General features: G+C 39.6%; 1 protein-coding gene and 1 pseudogene across 1 annotated transcript in view; both read right to left on the bottom strand.

Moving 5' to 3' along the window:
* Nucleotides 1-2,559: 2,559 nt before the first annotated feature.
* Nucleotides 2,560-3,621, bottom strand: LOC109684640 (eukaryotic translation initiation factor 4E type 2 pseudogene; annotated as a pseudogene).
* Nucleotides 3,622-9,409: 5,788 nt separating this feature from the next.
* The window catches only part of Iars1 (isoleucyl-tRNA synthetase 1), a 72,270-nt gene continuing 66,087 nt past the window's right edge, over nt 9,410-15,592 (bottom strand). The window contains 4 exon segments of the mRNA XM_020161104.2: nt 9,410-10,064; nt 11,932-12,084; nt 13,044-13,187; nt 14,022-14,147. Of these exon segments, the coding sequence (XP_020016693.2) occupies nt 9,982-10,064; nt 11,932-12,084; nt 13,044-13,187; nt 14,022-14,147 (506 nt within the window). The 3' untranslated portion in view covers nt 9,410-9,981.

Here is a 15,592-nt window from a genome sequence, read left to right as displayed (position 1 = left end):
AGGTGTTTCCTATGGCGGAGAAGTGCCTCATTGACCACTTATCACATTTTGGGACCTCCTGCAGTCTGTCCTTCAGTCCTTCAGCACTATAACTAAAGGTATAATTTAAAACATCTGAAAAACAAACCTTCATGCTCACGTGGCTTCATTGGAGAATTCTAACAAGCATTTAAAATTTATCACAAATAGCCAGGCGCCAGTGGCTTACATCTGTAATCTGAAGAAGGATAGAGGCTCAAAGTCAACCCAGGCAAATACTTCGAGAGACCTTATGTCAAAAAACCTTGGCTAAAGGTGAAGGTCTGAGTTCAAGCCCCAGTACTGAAAAAAAAAGATTATCACAAATTCTAGACAGTCTTGAGCTGGCAATGTAGCTCAGAGGTAGAGCACTTGCCTACCATGGGTTCAGTACACAGCAGCATGAAAAATATCTAAAGAAGTTCTTCCAGAATAAAAGAAAGAAACACATCTTAACTCATATTATGTAGCCAGTATTAGTCTGATACCAAAACCAAAGGTAGTACAAGAAATAGGGGTGGAGGAGGAGAAGAAATCAGAATCAGTCATTAATATAGAGGGGAAAAAAAAAACTTCAACAAATAGTAGCAAAAAGAATTCAACAAGATACAAAATAATTACAAACTATGAATAAGGAAATGAAAAGCTGATTCAATATTCAAAACTCAACCAATGTAATATACCATGTTACCAAGCTAAGCATGATATAGGAGTTAGGCAAGGCATTAGAAAACCTGGTGACTGAGAACAATGAATGTTGATTTAAAAAAAAAAATCACATCCTGCCCACTGACATTAATGGAATGATTTGTGACAAATGACAGGGTCTTGTTGACCCACAACCCCTACAGCCAGTGTGGACAAAAACAACTCTCATCCAACCATCCAAGGTCAATGGCTCCCTCACCCAATGTGTGGAACAAGTTGATGACGCATAATCCAATCTCCAGAAGTTAATGACACATTACCCAATTTTCCATAAATGACCACCTCTATGTCTGCAATCCCAATAAAGGCATAGGTCTTGAGAGCCTCAGAACAGCTGCTCCACCTTAAGCCTGCTTACCCTCTGATTAGGAGAGCAAACTTAGATTTGCTTTGAGTTAATAGATCTCCCACTGAAGTCCCCTCTGTGCCTGTCCTTTGAATTCTTTCTCTGATGAGACCAAGAACCTTCAGGTCCCTGGACCCAGTGTCCCAAATCCTGTAACAAACATATTGCATAACCATATAAATTCATTCAGAAAAACTATTTGGCAAAATTCCATATTCATTTTTGATTTTAAAAATCTATCAGGAATTAGGGAAAAGGTGAACTTCCTAATTTGATAAATTAAGAGAAACTTATAGCAAACATAAAACTAAATGATGAGACAGAAATTTCCCAAGTTTGGAAACAAGGAATTTATGTCTGCTTTTACCACTCATTCTCTCAGCTAACTGACAACATTCTCTTTCCTGGCCTTTCTCAACTAGACCTTGACTTTTGAGCTCCTGTGTTTGTTTATGTATTGTCCAATTGTAACAGGACCCCTGCTCAGTCAGTTTAGCTAGAATTGTCCTTCTTGATGCCACATCACCATCAATATCTGATTGGGTTTCTCATCTTCCACCATTGCCAGCTATTGTCCTGGCATGACTTCCTGTGAAGCCCATTTAGCCAGACCCCCTTACCCATGGTATTTCCTCTTAGTCATTTTCTACCCTCCATTCTGCTTTGTGGCTAGCAAATCTCTGCTTTTCCTTACATTTAGAGGTAAGCCTAATCTCTCTCCCCTACTTCAATATAGTCCCTGTATCTATTTCAGTAGTTTCTCTGAATAAAATGTGCCTTCTCATTCTTTAAGAAGCGTCGTGAAGCCCAGTGTGGTAGCTCAAGCCTGTAAACCTAGTTATTTAGGAAGCAGAAATCAGGAGGATCACAGTTTGAAGCCACCTTGGACAAAAAGCTTGCAAGACCCCATCTCAACTTATAAAAGCTGGGTGCAGTGGTACATGTCTGTCTTCCCAGCTAGGCAGGAAGCTTAAATAGGTGGATTGAGGTCCAGGCCGGCCTGGGCATAAAAATAACCAAAAACAAAAACTGGAAATTTGAATATTTCTTTGGAGAAATGACTGTTCAAGTTCTTTGCCAATTTTTAAATTGAATTGTTTTCTTGTTGCTTTATTTGTTTATATTGTTATTTATTTATTTTGCAGTACTGGGGCTTGAACTCAGGGCTTTAACCTTGAGCCACTCCACCAGCCCTATTTTTTTCTGATAAGTTTTTTTGAGATAGGGTCTCATGAACTATTTGCCAGGGCTGGCTTCCAACTGTGATCCTCTTGATCTCTGCCTCCTGAGTAGCTAGGATTACAGGCATGAGCCACCGGTGCCCAGTTATATTGTTCTTTATTTATATTCTGAATACTGAATACGTTATCAGGTACATAATTGTAAATATTTTCCCCCTCTCATTTGTCTACTTTTGCTTTTGTTGTCTGTGCTTTTGGTGTCATATCCAAGAAATCATTACTGAATACAATATCATGAAGCTCCTCTCCACTCCTTTTTTTTTACTTTTACAGCTTTAGATCTTACATTGAGGTCTTTAATACAGTTTGAATTTTTTTTTAGGTTAGCACTATTTACTTGTGATCCCAGCTACTCTTCATTTCCTCTTGTCCAGGACTGAAGGGTCTTCTACGTGGCATACCAACAGAACAAGAGGCTCTGATGACACAAGCTTCAACGGTGGTACCATGCAGAGAGTGAGCAGTCATGGCAGATTCAACCATTGTGTCCCAGATGTTTTGAAAAAGCAGCCTTTGTGGGCCCAGCCTGCCTGGCCTTTTGATGCTGTTGAGGTGAGTTTTGTACTCCATAATGGTGTTGGGAGGTAGGTTAAGCACGTGCCAGAGCGTATCCCAGATTCAGGCTATGGTTGTGTGGCTTATGGCAGTCTTATTCCTTATGGAAAAAATGTCCTCCTGAAAGTGGACAGAGACCACAGCTCCACAGCTCTCCTCCCCAACCACAGGCCGTGACCCAGCATGGCCAGAAGGAGATTTTCCCAACAAAGGGAGGCCAAACCCTTCAGCAGTCGAAAAAGCCACTCTTTTTATTTGCATTATTCTTCCACATAGGTTTAATTCTTTCTCTGAAGACAGGGAAGTCACTGTGGCCTGTCAGGTCCCCAGGATGTACCATGTGGCTATAAAACCTCCAGAACTGCTCCACAGAAGCAAAAGTGCCACTCTGCTTGATATTCTGTTCATAGCTCTGAGCGATGGTGAGACAGCCCCGGGTCCTCTTGGAGTAGAGAAAGTGTGGTCATACTATAGGAGATTTCTCTTTCAGTCCAGGGGCATCAGCCATACTCTGGGTGCTGCTGTGACTCTTGTCTTGTTCCATTTTTTCCCTCTGACCATCTTTTTGTGTGCTGTTTTCTTCATTCTGATAATGGTCCCCACTGTCATCATCTTTCAAGGTGAAGAACTTGTTCATCCTCTTACTGCTGCTGTGGCAATGCTTGAGTTAATTTTTATATATGGTGTAAGGTCAAAATTACTCTTTTTCATGTGGATATCCAGTTTTCTGAACACAGTTTGTAGGAAAGACTGTTCTTTTTGCATTATGTGATCTTGGTACCCTTATCAAAGGTTATTTGATGTTTATGATGGTTTTTTTCTGGGGTGTCTATTCTGTTCCATTGGTATATTTATTTGTCTTTATGCCAGGACACTGATCACCACAGCTTTGTACCGTGTGTGTGCGAGTCCTCTGGCTTTGTGATTCTTTGTCAAGACTGTTGTGGCTATTTGGGGTTCACTGAGATTTAAAGAATTGTAGAATTTCCTATTTCTGCAAAAAGTGCAATTGGGATTTTGTGCTTAGTAATGCAATCTATACATCACTTTGGGTAGTTATGGATATTTTGACAATGTGAAGTCATGCTCTCCACAGATTTAGGCTATCTTTCCATTTACTTCTTACTTGCTAACTTTCAACAGCAGTATTACAATGTAGCAGTTTTTAGTGTAGCAGTTCTTTTGCCTCCTTGGTTAAGTTTATTCTTAGTATTTTACCCTCCCCCTTCCCTCATGCTGGAGATCAGACCCAGGGCTTTGCACATGGTAGGCAAAAGTGCTGCCCCTGAGTCACATCAAGCCTTGCATTCTATTTATTTTATGCTATTATAATGAATTGTTTTCAATTTTTTTGATTTTTCATTGTGTAGAAACACAATTTATTGTTGTATGTTGATTTTTGAGGGTAAAAAAAAGATTTTGAACTTACATTTTCAATTTTGCTGAACTTATTAGTCATAAAATCCTTTTTTTGTGAGACTGGAGTTTGAACTCAGGGCTTCACACTTGCAAAACAGGTGCTCTACTACTTCAGCCACACCTCCAGTCCATTTTGGTCTGGTTATTTTGATGATGAAATCTAGCAAACTATTTGCCAGAATGTGCCTTGATCTGTAACCCTCCTGATCCCTGCCTCCCAAGTAGATAGGATTACACGTGTGAGGCACCAGCAACATTTTTTTTTTTTTTTTGTGGTACTGGGGCTTGAACTTAGGGCCTTCACTTTGAGGCACTCCATCAGCCCTTTTCTGTGAAGGGTTTTTCAAGATAGGGTCTTGTGAACTATTGTCACGGCTGGCTTTGAACCACGCTCCTCCTGATCTCTGACTCCTGAGTAGCTAGGATTACAGGCATGAGCAACCAGTGCCCAGACACATTTTTTACAAATGGTACTGTTTTGAATTCAGGACCTCGTGCTTGCTACACACTCTACAACTTAAGGCACACCTCCAGCTCTTTTTCTTTAGTCATTTTTTCAGATAAGATAGGTGTCATTTTTTTTTTTTTGCCTGGGCCAGCATCAGACCATGATCTTCCTGATCTCCACCTTCTAAGCAGCTGGGATTACAGCTGTGTGCCACTACACCTTATTTTCCACAAATCAGATTATGTTATATGCAAAAAAAAGCGCTATATGCAAAGAGGTAACTTTATTTCTTCCTTTCTGATTTGAATGCCTTTTTTTTTTCCTTTTTGTAGTGTGGGGATTGAACCCACGGCCTTGCACATGCTAGGCAAGAGCTTTTACCATGGAGCTACACCCTTGCCCTATTTTTTTTCTTTTCTGCTTAATTGCTCTGGCTGGAACTTCAAGAGCAATATTGAATAGAAGTGGTGAAAGTGGGCTTCCTTGTTTTTACCCCAGAGGAAAAGGCTTCATTCAGTCTTTCCTTGTTAAGCATTGTGAGTGTTGGGCTTTTCATACATGGCCTTTGCTCTGTTGAGGTAGTTTCCTTGAATTTCTCATTTGTTTGTGTTAAGAAAAGTCATTGAATTTTGGAAGTGATTTTCTGAGCTATTGGGATGCTTGTTTTTCCTCATTTAATTCTGTTAATGTAGTAGATGGCATGACTGATTTTTATATGCTGGGGCATCTTCACCTTTCAGAAGTCCCACTAGCTGGGAGCCAGTGGCTCATACCTGTAATCCTAGCTACTCATGAGGCAGAGATCAAAGCCAGCCCAATAAACTGCAAGACCCTATCTCAAAAAGACCGATTACAAAAATGGGCTGGCACAGTGGTTCAAGTGGTAGAGAGCCTGCCTAGCAAGTAGGAGGCCCTGAGTTCAAACCCCAGCACTGTCAGAAAATAAAAAAAGTAAATCCCACTTAGTAATGGTGTATCATCCTTTTAATGTGCTGCTTAATTTGGTTTCCTTAGGATTTTGGATAATATTTTTGTACATTGGTCTATAGTTTTCATTTTCTAAATTGTCAGAGTGTCTTTGGGATCAGGGTGAAGTCCTTTAAACAATGTTCTCCTTTCTTTTTTACTTTGTCCCTCACCTCAATGATTTCAAATGTCACATTTTCATGTTAACTGATTTTTCTTGAGTAAATCTGTTGTTAAATTCCTGTAATTTTTTTCAATTCAGTTATTCTTCATCTCTAGAATGGTTTTTTGATAGTTTATCTTCTTTAAAAATTTTTAAAAATGCTTATCCGTTTATCTTTTTTTCTTTATTCATATGTGCATACATTGTTTGGGTCATTTCTCCCCCCATCCCCCTCGTTTCCAGGCAGAACCTGTTCTGCCCTTTTCTCCAATTTTGTTGAAGAGATGTGATAGTTTGTCTTTGCTGCTATATTAATTTTGTTCACGTATGCAGTATTTTCAAGTTTCATTTACCTACTGTATATTGTAGCTCACTGAATTTTTTTTTTTTTTTGGTAGTACTAGGGTTTGAACTTAGGGACTCATGCTTCCCAGGGAGGTGTTCTATCACTTGAGCCACTCCACCAGCCTTGTTTTGTTATGGGTTTTTCAAGCTATCGTTTCAAGAACTATTTGCCTGTGGCTGGCTTTGAACCACGATCCTCCTAATCTCTGCCTTCTGAGTAGCTAGGATTACAGGTGAGTCACCGGCACTTGGCTCACTAAACATCTTCAAGATGGTTATTTTGAATCTCTTGTCGGGTAATTCACAGATCTTCATTTCTTTAGGGTTGGTTTCTAGAAACTTCCACATTTTCAATGATTGGTTCTTACCTTTATATTAAATTGTTATGCCTGTGATCTTTTATTGTGATCTGGGCATTTGAAAAATACAGCCTTTTCTAGAGACACATCTGTGGACTTGTGTGTCATTTCCACATAAAGAGGTTTGCCCATGGTATTTTGTTAAGGAACTCATTTTTTTTTTTTTTGCTCCCCCTGTTGTCTGTCTGTATACTACATCCAGTCTTCAGTGCTGTATCAAAGTAGCAACTCTCCTATTCCTCAGCATCCCCCAAGGAAGTAAAGCATGATACTGATCCTATCAGTGCTCTTAGTTGAACAAACAGAAAGCAGTCCCCTGGACAGCCCTACTAAAACCAGAGAATCAGACCCACCCTTCACCCTACTCTTTCTCTTGGAAGGGAAGCTGCAAGTTGGGAAGTTTTGCCAAGATTCTGCTGCAGTGTACTTGATACTTGGAGGAACTGTATCAGAGGAACACAATGGATATTTTCCCTGATTTCAAGTCAGCTCTTGGGTTTGTACTCACCTGGGGGTGCTGCAGCCTCTTAGCTTGCCTTAGGGACTTCTTACACTGGGCACTATAATGCACTCCAGTTTTTTCTGGTGGAACTGGGATTTGAACTCTTGAGTTTCATGCTTACACCTCCAGTACTCCCTTCTTCCCCCACCACACACCAAAAAAAAAAAAAAAAAAAATTGGGAAGATTCTTGTCTATGTTGCTGTTGGGAAATCAGATCCTTACTATCCTTTGCATGTATGCATCCTGTTTTCTTTTCTTTGTAGAAATCTGTCTATGTTCTGAAATAATTAGATATCAACCTTGGAGAATATATTTTCATGCATCGTGCTAACCACCTGAATACCTTCTGAACTTGTTACTTTTGATTCCAGTGAAATTTACTTGTTATTTATGATTTCCTGATTTTTACTTTTCTTTGTTTATGGAATTCTTGCAATTTGGATATTAGACTCCCTGGACTTAATAATTTATGCATTACACCTTTAATTGTTCTAGCATTTGGAAAAGTTCCTTAACACCATTTTCCAATGATTCCGTTGAGTTTTTTCATGTTATGTTTTAAATTAACAGGAACATTTTCACTGTCTTTCATAGGTAGCTTACCTTTCACATCTAAAGATATTAATACAGGGCTTGGCAGAGAGTATTCTTCTCATTGCCCTATTTGATTTTCTTTATTTTTCCCTTTTGGTGGCATTGGAGTTTGATCTCAGGGCCTCACACTTACTAGGCAGGCGCTCTTACTGCTTGAGCCACTCCTCCAGCCCGTTTTTTTTTTTGTTTCTTCAACACAGGGTCTGATGAACTATTTGCCTGGACTGGCTTTGAACTGTGATCTTCCTGATCTGTGCCTCCTGAGTTAGGATTACAGGCGTGAGCCACTGGCTTGATTTTCTTTATAAACTGTTTTTCTTTTTGGTTTGTGTTCTTTCTTCTGTGTTAGAAGATTTCCCTAGACCTCAGATGAACATAAGCTAGGCACTACTACAGTCTGAATCTGAAATGTCCCCTAAAGGCCTGTGTAAGACTAAAAGCTTAGTCTACACTTGGTGCTATTTGAGAGGTGGTAGAAACTTTTAAGAAGGGGAAGCCTACTGCTGGTGGAGTGGTTCAAGTGGTACAACATCTGCCTAGCAAGCACAAGGCCCTGAGTTCAACCCCCAGTACTGCCAAAAAACCCAAAAAAGTGTGCCTAGTGAGGTCTTGTGGTCACTAAGGGTGTGCCCTTGAAGGGGACAGTGGGATCCCAATTGAAGGATGCATCTCTGGAAATGCCTCAGAGGAACACCCAGAGGTGCACTTTACCAATCTCTTGGGCACTTCTCAACCCAATCAAGTTGACAATCAGAAATCAAGCATCACACCATTAATACAAGAGCTTTCAGTGGTGTGTGTGTGTCCCAACAAATCATCTAATCTCAAATACCGTTGTGTTTAATTTACTCTGGATCCCACTATCTAAGGTCACTGTTTTCTCTCTCGGAGGATAAACCTCCATATGCCCAATGTGGTGGTAGAGTTGCCTAGCAGTGTAGAATCAGGGAGAAGCCAGCCTCCCTATTTTCATACCTTACCTTTAGGGTTAGTCCCAGAAGGAACTGGTGCTGAGGATTCTGAGCTGAGAGAAATTTCTTAGTTCCTCAACTGCTTGTTTAGAATTGGCCTTGCCTGGATCTACCACATTTGTTAACGCCCACCTATGTGTTTCCCAGTTCCCCAAATTCTGGCTCTATTTCCTTTTTCTCCAACTTTGTGGGTTTATGTTTTAGCATATGTGTTGTAGCAGCCACAGAGCCACAGCACTCAGATCCATTGAGGAAGAGGCCACAACCCTGGGCTGCTCTTGGCAGTGACTAATCAAGGCAGAGGCACAAAGCTGGATCATTTCTGCTAAACTCTGAACCTTAATAAAGGAATCCTTACCTGGGGACTCTCATTGGCCTGACTGACCATGACTTTGGCTCAGAGTTACACTTTGGTCTACGATTCTTCTAATCCATCTTCCTTTCTCTTCTCAGGTGTCAGAACCACATTGTTGTCTGAAGTTTTTCTCTGCCTGTGGCTGCTCCCTCACCTATTTATCCTTCAATTATGTTTCCATAATAAATCTTTGCAACAATTTTATCTTAGCATCTGTTTCTCTGAGGACCCAAATTATCATCCAGGATTTTGGAAAGGGGAAATATTAAATATTTAATCCACTGTCTTAATGTAGATGACACTAAGTTTTTATGTTTCTCAAAGATTACAAATTTCAAGTTTCATTAAACTATGGGAGAATGAATTCCTTCCAACACACACACACACACACACACACACACACACACACACACACCCAGAGAGGAGAGTTTATTTATTGTTTGATTTACTAAACCTTAAAATATTCCATCAAATTGCCCAGGAAAATCCAGGTGGGCAGAAATATACAACATGTCCAATTCTTTAAGAGGACTCAAATTCGTTTTAAAAGGCTATAAAATGATATACACACATAAACTATGCCATTTAAATCACTTCTACTTTCTGTATTTGAGAATTTAAGTACAGAAATAAACTTTGTGGTACTGAGGTAACATTGTAACTTTCCCCCAACATGACTGCATAGGTGTTTAAGGTTTAGTGTGAACATTGCATGACGTTTCAAGTTACTTAATTGATCAATCCCCCTTCAACTTTAGGCCAAAAGCAGCTTCATAGACTTTCACCCCAAGGAAAGAGCTCATGTATGAGTATATATAAGGGATGGGTGTAAGTCAGGGGAAGACTGATATTTTTATTTTAATATTTATTTGTTTTTGGAGGTACTAGGGTTTGAACTCAGGGCCTCACACTTGCTAGGCAGGTGCTTCACCATTTGAGCCATTCTGCCAGTCAAGGGAAGGTTGACTGAATCACATTGATAACTGAGTATTAGCTGTCTGTAGTTGTTGGCAGTACAGAAACATACACAGTCTTCATATTCAAAGTCTTCATGGGGATATCTTCTGTAATTTCTAGAAAAGAAAGAAAAACTTGTTGTTTTAAAACAATATTCTATCTGTTGTGGGTGAATATTTAAAAAAAAAAAGTTAGCTGCCTATGTGATAGGAATTTGGTAAGTCAGGTTTGACCTTTGTCCCAGCCCTGAGGGGATTCTAAATCCTTGGAATTTCTTTTGTTACTTCTGATGGTCACTTTGACCACACATGACAGCTTACGTTAATGAGATGACTCAGACTAGTCTCAGCCACACCAGAAAGACTAAACTGTATCATTCACTTTGGGGACTTTGGGTCACACAGTACCAGCTGAGACAGAGAACAGCCATGTGTGCAGTTAATCCATGCCTGCATAATGAAACCTCAATAAAAACTTTGAACACCGAGACTCTAGTGAGCTTCCCCAGCTGGTAACCCTCCATGGCTCTCACATTATTGGGGCTGGGAAGCGGTAACACTGACCATGACTCCACGAGGAAAGAACAGAAACCAAAACACTGTAACAGAAACAAAGGATGACTTAAAAAAAATCTATATACCTAGTGATGGGGGTATGGCTCAAGTGGTAGAAAGCCCTGAGTTCAAACCCTAGTAGTGACAAAGAAGAAGAAGAAGAAAAAAATCTATAACTTGGGTATATCATAGTCAGTTGCAGAAAATCTTGAAAAAAGTCAGAGGAAAAAATACCTTATCTGTAGAGGAACAAGGAAAAAACAAATCAGCCAGAATGATCCACAATGTAGCATACTGGACAGAGAGGGAGAATTATGAACAGGATAAGAGAGGTGGATAGAATAAGGCATATCTAATGCCTAATGAAAGTTCTAGAACGAATGAGTAACAGGCAACTTTGGAAAAGATAGTACTGGCAATTTTACACATGTGCTGAAGGACATAAATTCTAATTCAGAAATACCATAAATCCCATCTTGTAGTGCTTTATAAATAAATGATGGAATGGTAAAAGGTTTTTGAGTTGGGATGTTGCAAAAGATGCTTCTAAACATCTAAATGGCTTTCCACAAAGGAAAGCCATTTGGGGAAAAGGGTCCATGGCAGCAAAAGCAAAGTGAGCATGCAGATGAATGAATCTATGGGTAACACAGCAGAGCACTCAGGGCAGGACTGGGATGCCAGTGGAGAAGCTGACAGAATAGCCAGAGAAGCTAAGTCACAGAAGTGTGTTGTGTGAGGTGAGAGTGAGAGGAGAAGACACGCTGTTGCCAGACTGTGGTCTGTGCAAGTCAAAATTTGATTGCTGGATGTGAGATACGACCACTGCTGATCTAGCAATTCATGTTAGTATGGGGCCCAATAAGAAACTGCATGTGAAGGACTGGGGATGGACCTGTGGTTAAGCGTTGACTTAGTAAGCAATGAGGCCCTGGTTTCGAGTCCACATAAAAAAACAAAAACAAAAAAACACACGTGAGCATGCTTTACACATTGAAAAAGGAGGTAACTGATTACAATTGACTATACTGTCAGTTGGAAGTTTCCTTTAGGCTTACTGTGCAACACTGTGATAATTTTGATTCTTGGGAATCAATTCTTGAGAATAATTTTTAGGGTCAGCAAATATTGTTTACCTAGAAGTATGTATTTCCAAAGCAAAAAGCAATCATCTTTTAAATTACTCTTCTTTTTTTTTTTTTTACAGCACTGAGGATTCAACCCAGGGCCTTGCACATGGTAGGCAAGTGCTCTACCACTGAGCCATGCTCCACCCTTAAAGAGTTTTTTTTCTTTCAAGTTATATTATGACTAATTCCTGGGGAAGTAGAAAAAAGGTACTGTCTTTTGCATACATAGTCCTCAAATGGTTAATGGCATCAAACTCTACTGTGACGAAGTAAAACCCCATATGGCCCACAACCCTCACCATGTGTTTGAGTCTCATTCAGAAAGAGCTTCAGCTTCCTGCTCCGAAGGCCAAACACCTTGGCTGCTTCATACAGAAGTTGTTGGTGGGTGAGTCCATTCTGCCCTAGTGGGTTTTCAAGTAGGAGGGTGCCCACTGTTCCCATTAAACACTCTACAGAAGAAAGAACAAACAGGATTAATTCCTGAGAGCTCACCCTCTAGCAGAGGCAGCAACTGCAGATAGCTCTCATGGGCAGTGTGGTCTTTTAATTCAAAGACCAAAGTGGGCACAGGAGCAGGAGTTTGACACTGGAGGTATAGGCTACAGAAACGGCCTTAGGTAGTTCACAGAAAGGAAGAGGAAGGGGAAAAAGAAAAACTGATATAGAAAAGCCAGCACCTTGGGGGAACAGATATCCAGTACACAGTCAAATGAATGCTTCAGTAAAAATGTGTGCAGTGAGGATTCAAAAATATCACAAAAAAAGTAACATATCAACCTAGTCTGTTAAGGCCTGGAGGTATGTAAGTATACAGAATATTTTCCACAACCAAAAAAACAGGTAAAATTATTTCACTTCTTGACCATGCCAGATGGATGAAAATGTTTGTACATAAGTACCCTTAAAAAATAAGCCTGTGAGCCGGGCACTGGTGGCTCACAACTGTAATCCTAGCTACTCAGGAGGCAGAGATCAGGAGGATCTCAGTTTGATGCCAGCCTGGGCAAAAAGTTCACAAGAGCCTATCTCAAAAAAACCCTTCACAAAAATAGGGCTGGTGGAGTGGCTCAAGGTGAAAGCCCCAAGTTCAAGCCCCAGTACCAGCAAAAAAAAAAAAAAAAAAAGCCTGTGGTACTCCTTGAAGCAGTATGGGAGTCCACACTTTAATTAATTTATTTTTGAGGCAAGTCTCACTATGCAGCCCAGGCTGGTCTTGAACTCTCAATCCACCTGCCTCAGTCTCCCAAGTGCGGTATTACAGGAATGTTCCACCATGCCCAGCTGTCTACACTTTGAAACACTACATTGAAGCTGACATGAAAATTACACCTAAGCCAAAGATTTGAACCTTGAAGGAAACTTTAATACCTAGCACTCCACAAATCTGACTACTGAGGGAAGCACATACCTTGAGGCTCTGCATTTAATAGCTGCAGGTTGATATACTGACAGAGAAGAGTAGTAGGACTGTTGATTGGAGAGGGAGCTGATCCTGCAGTTACACAAAGCGTTTTTCCACTGAGACTCAATAAGTCAGTTTGGTTCTGTATTTCTAAAAATAGGAACGACAATTCTGAAATCATTTACTTTTTCCTACTTCACTATTAAACAAGTATGTATTTTTTTACAGTGATGCATTTCACTTAATTTTACCAAAACCTGGTATAAAACCAGGCTTTTATGACCTCTAAATAGTATGAAAAAAATTGTTTTTGGTGCTGGGGATTGTGCATGCTAAGTACATGTTCTACCACACAACCATGCCTCCAGCCCCACAAACAGTAGGAAATAATGCTGCAAAATAAAATGTTGCATAATATTCATAACTTAATTTTTTTTGGTGGTACTTGGGCTTGAACTGAAGGCCTCAGGTTTGCTGGGCAGGTGCTCTACCACTTGATAACTTGCAAAATTAAGGTAAGTTATTTTCTCCTCTTTCAGTATTTTCCCTGCATATTGTGGCTCCTCTTAAAATTTTCTTCTATATCAGAATCTCACTACTAGTATTTAAAAATGATAATTACAGCCAGCAGATAAGTTGTAATTCTTTAACTATGTATTCTAGTGCCAGGATTTAGTAAGAGCCAGGCACTGTGCTTGATAGAGTTGTAAGTCACGAGGGAGGACTCTTAGTCATGATCTATTACATGGCTAAGGGTTGGAGTAGGATGAGAACCTTTGGCTCCTAATTAAGTCCAGAGTTTTCAGCTGTGTTGCACACTGAGGTGGCACAAAGAGACACTATAAGGCAGGCACTGTTGAGGAGCTGTTGCCACCTCGGACTCAAGAGAAACATGGTTCTGTAGTATAAATGATATTAAATGAAGACCTTCACCAATCTATCTCATGCCTAATGACACGAGACATCCCCTCACTTTCTACATACCTGTTCCACCACAGAAGACAGTCAGCTCTTTATTCTTAATACCAAAAATGCTAGTAACAACACTCTTTAGCTTTAAAAGGTCCAACCTATTATCGCCTTTTGGATTTTCCAGAAGTAATACTCCGCCTAAAAAATCCAGAAAAATAAGATCACATTCAGAAAAGTAAAACTAAGTAGCTAATAATTTTTTTTTCAGAAAATGTTAAATTCATAATGCGGGGTAGGAGATAAAAGGATAAGGGAGAGTAATGGAAGGGGATGAATGGAGCAAAGTTAAGTATAGTCAAGTAGGGATACATTGAGAAGTCCCTTTAAACATCGAATTAAATAATAATAATGAAAGACAGGACAGTAAAATAGGTACAGTATGTCGGGGGTGGGATGAAGGAGATTAAGGTGATGGTAAATGGTTGATGGTCTTCATAGACATACATGAAATAGAACAAAGAAACCTCTCACAATTACTTTAAGTTGGGGGGAAGGGGGCTGAGGAGGAGATACAACGGGGGCGATCTAACCAATGAATATAATATAAGCCTATTTGGAACTGTCACAATGAATCTCCCCCTGTACAACGAATACATCCTAATAACAAAAAAAAAAAAAAAGAAAAAAGAAAATGTTAAATTCAGAGTAAAAGTCAAGGGATACGAAGGGCTTTAGCCCTAGTTTTTTTCTTCCAAGTATACATCATATATCCCCTCAGTATGTGATTTGGCAATTCTCAGTAGATGTTGTCAAGAAATAAAACTCTATCAGGAAATCTCATCTTTTTCTAGATTCAAACTGTTGTACTTGGAGCACCCATTTTGCATTTTATGCCATTTGTGAATCCCCTAAAAAATATCCTCAGTAGTCGTCTTTTTTTTTTTTTTGAGTAGTACTGGAATTTGAACTCAGGGATTCCCCCTTCCTGTAGATTCAATTATAGATGTTTACTGACTTACTTAAGCATTTTACTTTGAAATAAAGAGTCACATGAAATTATAGGAAATAATAAGTAACAAAGAGACATCCAGTTTCCCTGAAAGGTAACATCTTACGAGACGATGGCACAGTATTACAGCCAGGGCACGGGCTCTGATATAATCTGTTGATACTCACATTTCTTCAGCATTACTTTACTCATTGGGGTACATGTTTTAGTCCTGTGTTCTGTCTCTATCACCACTACTAAGATACAGAATAGGAGGCTGGTGGAGTGGCTCAGGCTGTAAGAGCGCCTATCTAGCAAGCGTGTGGCTGAGTTCAAACCCCAGTGCCACCAATAACAAAAAAAAACAAACAAAAAAGACACAAAACAGGAGGAAAACCCAATTATGTTTCAAGGATAATTTTTTTTTAGCACTCCATGAATTAAAATTCAAAAAATATGTACATTTCATATGCATTAAATTCTGTTAAAAGACAAAAGATACAGAACAGTTCTGTCACATAAAGATCTTGTGTTGCCTTTAAATAGCCACCTCTAATTTCCCTTCAGCCCTCGTACCTACTTAACACCTGGCAAATAATAGTCTCCATTCCTATAATTTTATCATTTCAAGAATGTTACACAAAAGCAACTATAC

Source organism: Castor canadensis, chromosome 13, assembly GCF_047511655.1.
Source record: "Castor canadensis chromosome 13, mCasCan1.hap1v2, whole genome shotgun sequence".
NCBI classification, from domain to species: domain Eukaryota; kingdom Metazoa; phylum Chordata; class Mammalia; order Rodentia; family Castoridae; genus Castor; species Castor canadensis.
The sequence above is the reverse complement of the archived record's forward strand: the minus strand, read 5'-3'. Positions and strand labels throughout refer to the sequence as shown.